The sequence below is a fragment of the Heptranchias perlo genome, chromosome 12 (genome assembly GCF_035084215.1).
Source record: "Heptranchias perlo isolate sHepPer1 chromosome 12, sHepPer1.hap1, whole genome shotgun sequence".
In the NCBI taxonomy this organism is placed as follows: Eukaryota; Metazoa; Chordata; class Chondrichthyes; order Hexanchiformes; family Hexanchidae; genus Heptranchias; species Heptranchias perlo.
This window is the reverse complement of record NC_090336.1, coordinates 19544075-19556474: the sequence shown is the minus strand read 5'-3', so window position 1 is coordinate 19556474 and position 12400 is coordinate 19544075. Positions and strand designations below refer to the sequence as shown.

At 42.7% G+C, this 12400-nt stretch overlaps 1 protein-coding gene across 2 annotated transcripts in view; it reads left to right on the top strand.

Annotated features, from left to right (window-relative positions):
* Nucleotides 1–12400, top strand: part of LOC137327857 (protein phosphatase 1 regulatory subunit 12A-like) — a 197146-nt gene that overhangs the window by 95499 nt on the left and 89247 nt on the right. For both annotated transcript variants that reach the window (XM_067993722.1, XM_067993721.1), the window contains exons 4-7: nucleotides 758–917; nucleotides 2257–2401; nucleotides 7538–7612; nucleotides 10920–11011. In XM_067993722.1, coding sequence (XP_067849823.1) covers nucleotides 758–917; nucleotides 2257–2401; nucleotides 7538–7612; nucleotides 10920–11011 — 472 coding nt within the window. The remainder of the gene's footprint in view (nucleotides 1–757; nucleotides 918–2256; nucleotides 2402–7537; nucleotides 7613–10919; nucleotides 11012–12400) is intronic.

Below are 12400 nucleotides of genomic sequence, written 5' to 3'. Positions count from 1 at the left end.
CTATTTGTCATTTTGTGTCCGCTGTGTCTCAGTTGGTAGCACTCTCGTCTCTGAGCCAGAAGGTTGTGGGTTCAAATCCCACTCCAGAGATTTGAGCACACAATCTAGGATGACGCTCCAGTGCAGCACTCCCTCTGCACTGTCGGAGGTGCTGTCTTTTGGATGAGACATTAAACCGAGACCCCCCCCCCCCCCCCCACCTCTGCCCTCTCAGGTGAACGTAAAAGATCCCATAGCACCATTCGAAGAAGAGCAGGGGGGTTCTCCCAGGTGTTCTGGTCAACTAACATCACTAAAAACCATCTGGCCTGACAGAGGCGGAAGTGCTACCCACTGAGCCACACCTGACACTTAAGATAATTTCTGACTATTCACCCCCCTGTGCTCCAACCTTCTGGTAGCCTTTGCTACCTGACTGTCCCACTGCATTCTATTTCAAAAAGCTGACTGCTTTTGCAGTCCACTGAGTGCTTCCACTGAGCCAATACTGACACCTCATGAACTTCATAAATCATGCAGCACTTTCGGAAGTCCTAAAGTAATTCTCATCCTTACCACTTTGTGTGGATCAGTTTAAATGGCAGCAGCAACCGAGAATAATGTAAGAAAGCATTGAGGAGATCAAGACAAAAGTTGCAAAAATGGCAGACTATGCAGCAAAACCAACCTGATGCATGGAGCAAAATGTATTTGCAAACACTTTGAAGCAGCGCTGGGTTCTTGTGACAATGACAAGTTTCATGTATCATGATTTCAGGGATCGATGTGGAGTTGGCCAGGAAGGAGGAAGAACAACGAATGATCCAGGATGCTAGGCAATGGGTAAATCGGGGGAAAATGGAAGATATTCGGCATCCGAAAACTGGTGCAAGTGCCCTTCACGTTGCTGCAGCCAAAGGCTATTTGGAGGTCATGAAGTGAGTGCACTGTTTTTGTGTTTATGCCAAAAGATTAGAGTTCTCAGTGTTAGCCAACAAATTTTACCTTGGGTGCTCATTTACCCAGTTTCATAAAGGAGAAAAAACATTTTTTTAAAGAATGTAGAATCTTTAATAATTGATGTTTGATTGACATTGTTTTGTCCACAAGGACTTTGCTGCTTCGTGCAATAGGGAACAAACTTTACTCACTGGAAAAGTGAGAACAACAGGGCAGACTGCGATATGAGGAAGAGGGGTGGGATAGTTCCTCAAGCTGAACCAGGCGAAGAAAAGTATGGGACAAAATGATAGGCTGAGTAACTACTGAAAACTTCGAGCTGATGGCTCAAGAACTGGATTAGCAGTTGAGATTCCAAGCCAGCTCCAATGTTAGAGCATCAAGGCTGTGACTTGTCCAGAAGCCCTGGCGAGTGAAGTGGAACAGTGCTGAAATAAGGAGATACTCTGCGACACTTACAGCCTTGTGTGGTAATCCTCCAGTCAGTGGTATTTCTCTGGAGATCTCTGGGGCTGGATATTCCTCTGCTGCACTGCCTGAAATCAGGTGGCATAATGCCAGAAAATGAAAGGCAATGGGGAAAGATGGCCTGCAGCTGTAACCCTGAGTTGGGTTTTTCTTGGCTACAATAATAACGAACATCTCTCAGGACCTTTCCTCTGGAATCTCTGTTCCAATCTGGCCCACACTGACAGTATAACGGTCTGCCCTTTCGAAAAGAATCCTGAGAATTTGAGTTTTGACCCACTTGCTGGTGGGTAAGAGTCCAAAGCATGAAACTACTCTTAACTCAGAGCTAATTGGCACTAAGCAGTCAGTCTCACTCACTGAGTCAATAAGGGTGGCTGACGTGTGAAGTGCAAATGGTGTAGTTAATACACATTTTTGGGGCAGTGTAGAAGGGGATTTACTATGTGTATAGCCTGTGATGACCTGGGAGGGCTTGATGGGGCAGTGTAGAGGGAGCTTTACTTATGCTGTACCTTCCTGGGGAATACTGGATTTTGATACTGAATGCAAGATGTGGAAAAACACTGATATCCTTTACTTGGAGCCCAAAGTTCACGAAAATCTTTCAGAAAAGAAATGCACTAAATCTTGCAGTTAGTTCTTCACTGCTTGCTTCCTCCACTTTTATTGGCAGTACTCCGTGATACTACTGTTTCTGCTTCAAATGTATAAAGTTCAATAAACAGGATTATTCATTTAAAGAAAACTTTGGCCTTTGCAATGAAGGTGCTTCCTCCTGTGGTAGCCTTTCCTGCAAGAAGTCTTTGTGTATGATACTCTTGTGTGATTTTTTTTTTCTTGTTGCAGGTTATTAATCCAGGCTGGCTTTGATGTGAACAGCCTAGACAATGACGGTTGGACTCCATTGCATGCAGCATCACACTGGGGCAAAGAGGAGGTGTGCAGACTGCTGGTGGAGAACCTGTGCAACATGCAGGCCATCAATAAAGTGGTGAGTCCTACCAACATTCAGTGATGGGTTAAGAGCTTCCACACTGAAACTGCTGATTTCTCAATGACAGTGGATACCTGATATTGAAGTCGTCATCTCAGGCTCCCCTCTGTGGCTCAGTGGGTTGATGCACCCCTGGTGCGGGCAACGGGGGTATCTGGGACTTTAGTGACCCAACAGTGTGTCTCCTTAACCAGTGAGATTTAAGGATTGAGAAAGAAGCAGAGGAACGACCGAGAAGGGAGGGTGAATTAGAGTCAAATCAAGTACAGAAAGAGAAATAAAAAGAGAGGAAGAAAGATTGGATAGAGAGAAAGAAAAAAGAGTCAGAAAGGAAAAGTCAGAAAAAAATGTAAATATTTTAAATTTGACATTTTTTAAATCTCTAAGAAGAATTTACTAAGTGCATGAATGAGACAATTTAAATTGTTCCTTTTCTGGGCCAGAGAGGTTGATTGACATTGCATTAATAATTATCTTGTCGTTAAAAGGGTGCTTGCGCTTTTAATTACCAGACTTAGCTTTCTGCAGCGAGTTTAATGGGCAATTAATGTGCAAATCCAACAAGTTCTTAAAAATAACGGGGAGGCTAAGGGTGAGATGCCGTTTGTGCGAAGCAAATGGCGGAGCGGCTTAAATCGACCAGCAGGTCCTGGGGTTGCGCAGGTCACAGCATATCTCTTAATCCCCTGAATTTGCTGGCCGATTTGCACATTAATAACGGTGTGCATCGTTAACATACCATTATTTTTCCAACAAGATTTGGCCCATTAAGTCTTGCACTTTATCACGCTACATTGCAATGCATATCTACGTTGGACTTTACTGCACTACAGTGCATTGTATCACACTATTTCACTGCATTGCACTCTATTGCAATGTATTACATTTGATAACACTACATTTCACCGTTGCACTGTATTGTGTTATATTGCACTACAAAAACAACTCATATTTATATAACCCCTTTACTGTAGTAAAACACCCCAAAGCACTTTGCAGAGCTGAAAACTGATGCCAATCATTAGTACAAGAGTTAGGGAAGATGGAAGGGGTGGTTGAAGAGAGGGGGTTTTTCAGGAGGCTTTTGTGGGAGGGAAGGGATTGGAAAAAAACCTTTTCCACATGTGGAACAGACTCCAAGAAAATGTAGCTTATTTCGGGTCAATTGACACCTTTTAAAAGGGAACTGGATAATTACCTGTTGAGAATGGGAATTGAGTGTTACAGCAATATTAATAACATTGCTTGATTTTTTTTTTAGGGGAGGTAGGAGGAAAAAAAATCACAGGAGGTTAGATTTAATGAATTCATGCTTCTTGGACATAGCCTCATTCACTAGTTGTGAGAAAGTTGGGGAGGGAAATTGATGCAGAATTTTCCAGCCGTTAAAATGAATGTACGGAAAAGCTGCTAGATCCATTGACATCCCTGCCCGGATTCCCGTTAAGTGCAGGTTTGTAAAGTTTACTCTGATGTTCATTAAAGTAGGAAATCAAGAGGTGGTGGTGGGGGTTGGAGAAGAGGAGGAAGCCGACTGATAGAATCATCAAACATTGATGCTGGATGGAATGGGTTTGATGGGCTGAAAGGTCTTTTCTGATTCTTTAACGACTTATGTTTGTATTGTGCTGCATGATGCTGCATTGCATTGCCTGATGCTATACTGTACTTTATGACTATATATTGCATGGCATCGGTTTATATTGTACAATATATCCTTGCCCCCTCAACCAATATAACCAAAAAAAGATCAATTAGTAATTAATCGCATTACTGTTTTGATCTTGCAATGTGCAAACTAATTCACAGTTGCTGACTTGCCAACAGTCAACGTACTTCAAAGTAACTCATTGTGTGAAGTACTTTGAGATGTTTTTGCCCCGTATTATACTATATTGCTCTGTATGCACTGTATCATTCCATGTTGCTCTGTTTTGCTGTATATTGCGTAGTATTGCTGTTGCATATATTGCTCTGTGTTGCTCTATATTGTTGTGTTGCTCGGTATTGCTCTATATTGCACTGTATTGATCTTTATTGCAGTATTTGTTTTATATTGACTATTATTCTGTATTGCAACATGTTGCTCTATATTATCTGCATTGCTCTTTACTGCACTTTATTTCTCTATAGTGTTGTGTTGCACTATTGCTCTATATTGCACTGTATTCTTTGTTACAGAACTATTAAAATACAGAATGCTTCAGTGCAATATAGAGCAACATACTGTTGTATGTTGTTACTCTATATTACACAGAATTGTTATATTTTCCACAGTATTCTATATTCTATATTGTGCCATACTGCCTGTATTGATCTGTGCTGCTCTATATTGCACTGTATTATCTGATATACACTGTATTGCTTTCTGTTTTCTACTGTGTAGCTCTATATTTTATTTTGTTGCTCTATTTTGATTTTTTTGCACTGTTATTCTATATTGCATTATATTTATACATTTCACTGTATTGCTCTGTTTTGCATTATATTACTCTAAAATAGAAAATGCAAATTAAAGTATGAAAATGATCCACAATTAATGCACATAATTTTACACTGATTAATCCTGTGGGTTGGTGTTTCCTGTCGAACTTACATATTAGATTTCTACCTCACACAGCAAAATCTTCGGGGCTAGAGTTTCCGCTTTGGGCACAATCGGGAAATTGCACCAGTTAGGTTACAGTTCAAGTTTCCGCTCAGATTCTTTTCCATAATCACAAACGTAAAATCTTCCATGAACCAGTGCAATTGGGCAATGTAATAGAATGTAATACAATTTAAAAAGTATTCCTTGATGTATTTAAGAGTGGTAACCTGGTGCAGTTTTATTAATAACAATAACTACTTGCATTTACAAAGCACTTTTAACATAGTTAACAAGGCACTTCATGGGAGCATTATCAAACAAAATTTGATACTGAGCCACATAAGGAGATATTAGGACAGGTGACATCTGAAAGGAGGAGAGAGAGGTAGAGGGGTGGAGAGATTCAGGGAGGGAATTCTTGAGCTTAAGGCCTAGGCAGCTGAAAGCATAGCCACCAGTGGTGGAGCAATTAAATCAGGGATGCAAGAATTGGAGGAGCGCAGAGATCTTGGAGGGATGCAGAAATAGGGAGGGGCGAGGCCAGGAGGGATTTGAAAACAAGGATGAACATTTTGAAATTGAGACGTTCCCAGACCGGCAGCCAATGTAGGTCAGCGAGCACGGATGATGGGTGAACTGGACTAGGTGCGAGTTAGGATACGGGCAGCAGAGCTTTGGATGAGCTCAAGTTCATGGAGGACGAAAAATGGGAGGCCGGCCAGGAGAGCATTGGTATAGTCAAGTCTAGAGGTAACAAAGGAATGGATGAGGCTTTCGGAGCAGATGAGCTGAGGCAGGGGCGTAGAAGGGCGGTTGTTGTGGAGTTGGAAGTAGGCGGTCTTGGTGATGGAGTGGATATGAGGTCGGAAGCTCATCTCGGGGTCAAATAGAACGCCAAGGTTGCGAATGGTCTGGTTCAGCCTCAGACTGTGATCAGGGAGAGGGATGGAGTCGGTGGCTAGGGAATGGAGTTTGTGGCGGGGACCGAAGACAATGGCATCGATCTTCGCAATATTTAGTTGGAGGAAATTTTTGCTTATCCACTATTGGATGTCGAACAAGCAGTGTGACAAATGAGAGACAGTAGAGGGGTCGAGAGAGGTGATGGTGAGGTAGAGCTGGGTGTCGTCAGCGTACATGTGGAATCTGATGTGTTTTCAGATAATGTCGCCGAGAGGCAGCATGTAGATGAGAAATAGGAGGGGAGTGGACTCCAGAGGTAACGGTGCAGGAGCTGAATAATACAGCTGAGAATGAGTTTATCACCAAAAATAAGGATTTTTAATAAGGATGTCCAGTCTTCTGCTTGTGAGTGATCTGATTTAAAATCCCTGAAAATGACTTTAAAAACTATACTGAACCATTGAATAGTTTCATTGGTGTACACTAGTTAGTTTCTTAGTAAATTAAATATTTTTGGGTATTAAAAATGTTTTAAAACGTTCCTACTAGTGCCTGCATGCCTAAGAAAATTAACGCAATTTGAAAAGCCTTTCCGAATCGGCGGACACTCAATCTGGGGGTGTGGCCAGTTTTGTGGGCGGGACCTGATTCGAACGCATTGAATTTTGAACCAGTGTAAAAGATCACAGAAAACGCACGTAAGGGGTTTTGGGTGTAACTCATGTTTAAAAGTCCCCGCTCTTTTGCATTGATTGTGCTGTTATTACTGGCGTAAACTAGAGGAAACTCTACCCCAGCTGTCCATTGCTTAGAATTGCTTGTCCTTCCTGTGCCTTGTGGAAATGCGGTATGTTTTTTTTTGGGTGAATCTGCTTTAGGGAATTGTAATGCTGCACCTGAATCATATCTCCCTCTGGCCAGACATAAAAGAATAGAGGAGATAGAGTGGTTAATGTCCAGGATTACTCCACTTCCTCCCAACTCCTGGTCTAATTTACAGTGTATGCAATCACAATCCTACATGGGCACAGAAAGCATTTAAACAGTTGTAACCAGTAGTTCCACAATAGAGCCTATACACAGTGTAAAGCTGATATAAATGCACGGTATCACTGACAAATTTGTGAAAGCAGTAAGATGGTCATTTACAGGAGCGAAGTACCTGAACCTGAACCTGGTGCAGGAATTCAGATGCTGCCTGATCCAGGGCTCTGTTCCCTGTTTCTTCATATCTGAGCCTAACTACATTTCCAGGACTGACTGTGATCCTGGGAGACTGACACACTACCATCCCGAGAAAGACCATTTTCTACTGATGAACTGGAGTGAAAGCTTTTTAAAAAAGAAATACAGTCCTGAAGACTTTGTTTCTTGGGTACAGTTTAGGCATTTGTTGAGTGGATACTTGATCTTTGCAGTGCATTATGGGTCAAACAATGGCGGGATTGGAGTTCAGATTTTCACTATAAAGTGGTGGTAATTTCACTATGACATGAGTTTTGTTTTATTCAGTTGCACTGTATCGACAAGTCACCCGAATAGTTTTGTTTTACTATTTCCAAAATGGCTGATAAGTGGAGAGTAGTAGGTCCTTGCTATCAGGAACTATGATCATTGACCGTTTTTTCCTGAATCGTTAGGGTCAAACTGCATTCGATGTTGGAGACGAAAGCCTCTTGGAGCTGTTGGAGGAGCTGCAGAAGAAACAGACTGTTGTAAGTATCAGCCAGAGATACACTGGCAGCAGTTTCAGGACAACCTGCTCACACTCGGTGGGGACAAGTCCCTGGGGTAAACATCTGAAAAAGTTAAAATGGCAACTGATGTCCCTTTAAATGTTGGTTTGGTTTGCCAGGGTGGGAGCATCTGCCTGGTTTATATTTGATGGGCATTGCGATAATCCCTTTCCAACCACCACTAGCTAATCCATGATCAGTAGAAGAAAACCATTGCTAGTCAGATGGTTTCATAGGGAAACTCCTACACACACACACACACACACACACACACACACACACAAATTGGAATCCCCCCCCCCCCCCCAACTTCCCTTCCCAAACCTGTTGAGGATTGCTGCAAAATCCTGTTATTGTGCGGCAGCCAACATTTAGCAGATACTTGTTTTAAAATATAGTTTCTTTGAAAAAGATTTATGTCCTTCGAACTCATGACTAATTTAGTTCAAACTGGTTAAAGGGATCATACACCATGTGTTGAGCTGTCCTCTTAGTTGTTCATTTCTATCTCTCTGCCCTCTTCCTCCTCTGGCTCCTTCTTTATCCTCAGCCTTTTGCTTTTGGCAGGTTTGTCATCTCTCTTTCCAAACTAGAGGATCGTTAGCTGTCATTTGTGGGAAGTCAAAAATGTTGACGCAGGAGGTTCTTTTATAATGAGATATCCTGATTATCAAATTTTGGGATGGTTTTACTGGTCAGATATCTGACCTGTGAGTAGAGTAGAAGATATACTTTGTACCGAACTTAGACTACGCTTGACCTGAGATTGCTTGATGGGACTTTGTAGTAAGCAGCTTTTCTCTGCATCTAACATATTCTGTACCTCTCGTCTCCGAGTCAGAAGGCGGTAGGTTCAAGCCCCACTCTGTGCAGTTCTGAGGGAGTGCAGCACTGTCAGAGGTGCTGTCTTTCAGATGAGACGTTAAACAGAGGCCCCTTCTGCCCTCTCAGGTGGACGTAAAAGATCCCATGACACTATTCAAAGAAGAGCAGGAGAGTTCTCCTGGTGTCCTGGTCAACATTTATCCCTCAACCAACACCTGAAACAGATGATCTGGTCATTATCTCTGCTTGTGAGACCTTGCTGTGCTTAAATTGGCTGCCGCATTTCCTACATTACAATGACGACACTCCAAAGGATTGATTGTAAAGCCCTTTGCGGCGTTCTGAGGTTGTGAAGAACACTATATATATATATATATATATATATATATACACAAGTCTTTTCCTTCATTTAGCTGATCTGGGACTGTTTGACTCGACTCCACATCATTGATTTTTTTTTTCTTTGGTGTAAATTAATGGCATTTCTGTATGTATGTACTACACTGCAGGGCTGGGTAAGGTAGGATAAGGTTGGTCAGTTAGTCCGACACTGGCTTGAGTGCAGCAGCACCACCTACAGTTACAATTTCAGCAGCACCAAAGTGGAGGTGCTGTGGGAATAAAAAAACATTGGGGGATATGTCAGATGTGGCGTATTTTTACTGATAAACCTGGGACTCCACCTCTGATAAACCTGCTCCAGAGAACTGTTGCTGTGGGTGAGGAGGAGCTGTCCGTCATGTTACTGAATAGTGCACTGGAGGGTGGGAAAGGTGTCTCTCAAATGCACCTCTTATTCGTCAAGGTGGAGTAACCTTGTTTGTACCCCAAATCACCCACCTCCCTCCTGAGTGGAAGAGCACTGTATGGATCCAGGTAGGAAGTTCATTTTCCACCTGACTTTGAGCAGGTGGCTACTGCCAGCACTCTGCCAACACTGGGAGGCGCAATGCCCCATGCTGACCCATCTCTGATCTTCATTGTGGGAAATCACCTGTCACTCGGTATCTCCTCAATAATTGCATGAGAGAACGGCAAGCCATAGGATACATAACGCACCTTGTTGCTTGTCAAGTAAATGGGAGTTAAGGCTGTTGGTTTATGTTTTCATTTTCCCAATGGGGAGAGGCTGCCAAGCTGCAGCTTCAGGGGCTACTCCTGACCTTCGAACACATGGTATCTTGCAGGTGTAGCTGCTTTAAGAACAAAGGCTCAAGTAAATATAAAAAAGTTGGGAGAAGGCATCTGTAATTTAGAGCAAGTAGGGAATGGGGCATAACCCATGCCAAAAAATATATTGTAAAGGGGAGCAGTACAAGGTGAGTGGATGGTAAAGGCGCCAGCTTTCATTTTCTAGTTGTTTGGACGATACCAGACAGATCGATATCTTTCACTTTTTCCTCCCCACATCCTGGTTTCCCCATTGGTCAGCCAAGTGGATGGATGGGCAAGCTGCTTCCAGACCTGTGGTGGTAACCATGCAATATTGACCAGGAAACTCGCTCCCATTTGCTCTTTCTCTATGTCGGGAAGTGCTTGGTGCTGCCCATGCCACTGAGATCAGTCACTTGGCACGTGGGGGTGAAGCCTCTTTCATAGTTTAAAGAGCTGAAACTCCTTAGAGATAGGGCACTAAGATAGTTGCAATAAAACCCAGGTTAAAGGCATCCCTGCCACAGAAGTTACCAGTTACAAGCAGTCCATAGACATCCAATTGGAGTCTGCGGACTGCAGTGATTTATTGTGCCTGTGAGGCTGACAGCCCATCAGGTACACATGGTGTTGGATGTGACAGCAAGCCTTTTGCCTCAATTTAATGGGATTTCTTTGCAGATGAAGTAGAATGAGAACATCACTCGTTGAGTTTGGATTTCTCTCCTCTCTCAGCAGTCTACTTAAAAAAAAAGGCTGCTTATCTTGCCAGTAACCAAAAAAGTAAGGATTCTAGCATTCCTAAAAGCCAGGGGGATTCAGGTCCTTCCTGGACCTATGAAGTCAAGACTTGCTTAGGCATCTGCTTCAAAATAGCTGACAAGGAATCATCTGTGGATCTCGGGGACATCAGTTACCAGAAATGCCACTCCTTGATTCACCTCCACATTCTTGCAAACTTATGAGTGAATCTAATTTCTTTTTGTATTGTTAACTGGTCTAAGTTACAGAGGCTCTCTCCGAACCATTAAACTTTGGGGTTTGTTAATGTCTTAGCAACCAGTAGTAATGAAGTCTTTGTCGTTCAAAAGAGATTCCTTTGTGAGATTGGTATTCTAGTTTGGGATTCGATGATTCAATTTTTTTTCTTTTCTGCATAATCCCACAGCTTAGGCCGGCAGTTGAGTTGGGCCTCAGAGGCCATCAGTGAATTAATGTTCTTCCTGTACCTTTCCCCCTGGTTGAGCATGTATAAGTGTATGAATTAAGTTGGACATTATTTTTTCTTTCCTCTTTGTGCTATAAACAGATGAGGATCGAGAAAGAGAAGCAAGCCAAGGTAGAGGCCTCCCTCATTGAATTGTCGAATGCCTCACAGCAGCTTCCATCCAGGAGTAGGAGGTTAGTTCTTCCTCAGTTTGTACCCATGATTCTAAAGCAGCATGTAGACTCACTGTTTGATGAGTGGTGATGCCAACTGCCATTACCCACCATAACACCACTGGATTATTTTTTTAACTGTAGGCACAATATTCGCCAATCAAGAAACTGAGCTAATGCTTAAAAACACTCCCCATCCCGCCTTTCCCCTCTTCTCTCCCCACTGAAAGTGGAAGCATTATTACAATTGAAAATAATTTTCAAAAATAAGCATTTGTTTTGTCTTTTCAGTTTGTTTGATGAAGCCTCTTTGTGGAATAAGAATGTTAAAATCTGATTAGTTGTCTGAGAGGAAGGAGACTGCCCAAACGTGTCAAAGGTCAGCGTGATGGGGTCATCCCATCCCTTTATGCTCAGTTAAGAGATTTTGAATGAAGCCACTCCAAATAAAGGTGAACTTTAATGGTTTTGGCCTACTTGTGGGAGATGGCAGGGGAAAAAGTTCAGACCTGCGGATGAAAGGGTAACATTGGATTTCAAACTGTGGGAAGTGCTGCAGACATCATTATAGTAACCGTAATATCGGATGCCAAACACACAGTATTTTTCTTTTAACTTTAAATCTGTTTTGACATTTTTTCTAAATTTAATAATTCTGTTCTAATTTTTTTTACCATAAATCTTTTTTTTGTATTCCCTCCCCTTTATTTGGTTGAGGTTTGCTAGTTGTTGTGCACCATTCCAGAGGGATGCTGGTGAACTGCTTACAGTAACTAGTTGCTGAGGTACATGCTCCTCACTGTGGGCTCCAGCTGGTTTCTGTTCGCCTCCCCCACCCCCTTGTCCCAGCTGAGATAAGGAACATATACACACACAGAGGAATCATTGAAGCAAACCGAGCAAGAATACACACACACACACACACACACACACACACACACACGTAATCCTATGGGTTCCTCTCTTTTTTCAATTACCAACAGTCATAATTCTTATTTCACTTGCACACTTAACCAGCCACCTCTCCCATCGTCATCTTGAAGTGGAGATGAGGGAAAATACAGAGGAAGAGGCTGAGTCAGCTCAGGCCCTTCTCATTCACCATATGGCGATTAGTTACACGGCGATATTGTTAGAAGCCTGGGAGGAGCTGCTTCCATCTTGCCTCTGGGTCCAACAGTGGTATGTGTTACTGCTGGAGGGTAGTGGGTAGAGACTGGGTCTGTAAAGCAAAGGCAGTAAAGGAAAGAAATTGTGCTTTACCATAAATTGCTGCACACCTTGCGGATTGGTTGTGCTTCTTCCCTGGTCCATACTGATGAAGCCAGTTGCCTGTGGTCTCTGGCAGTGGCAAATGCTGGGTGCATCAAGAGTGTGGAGCTGAAGATGTGCTGGGCATCTTGTGTGTGA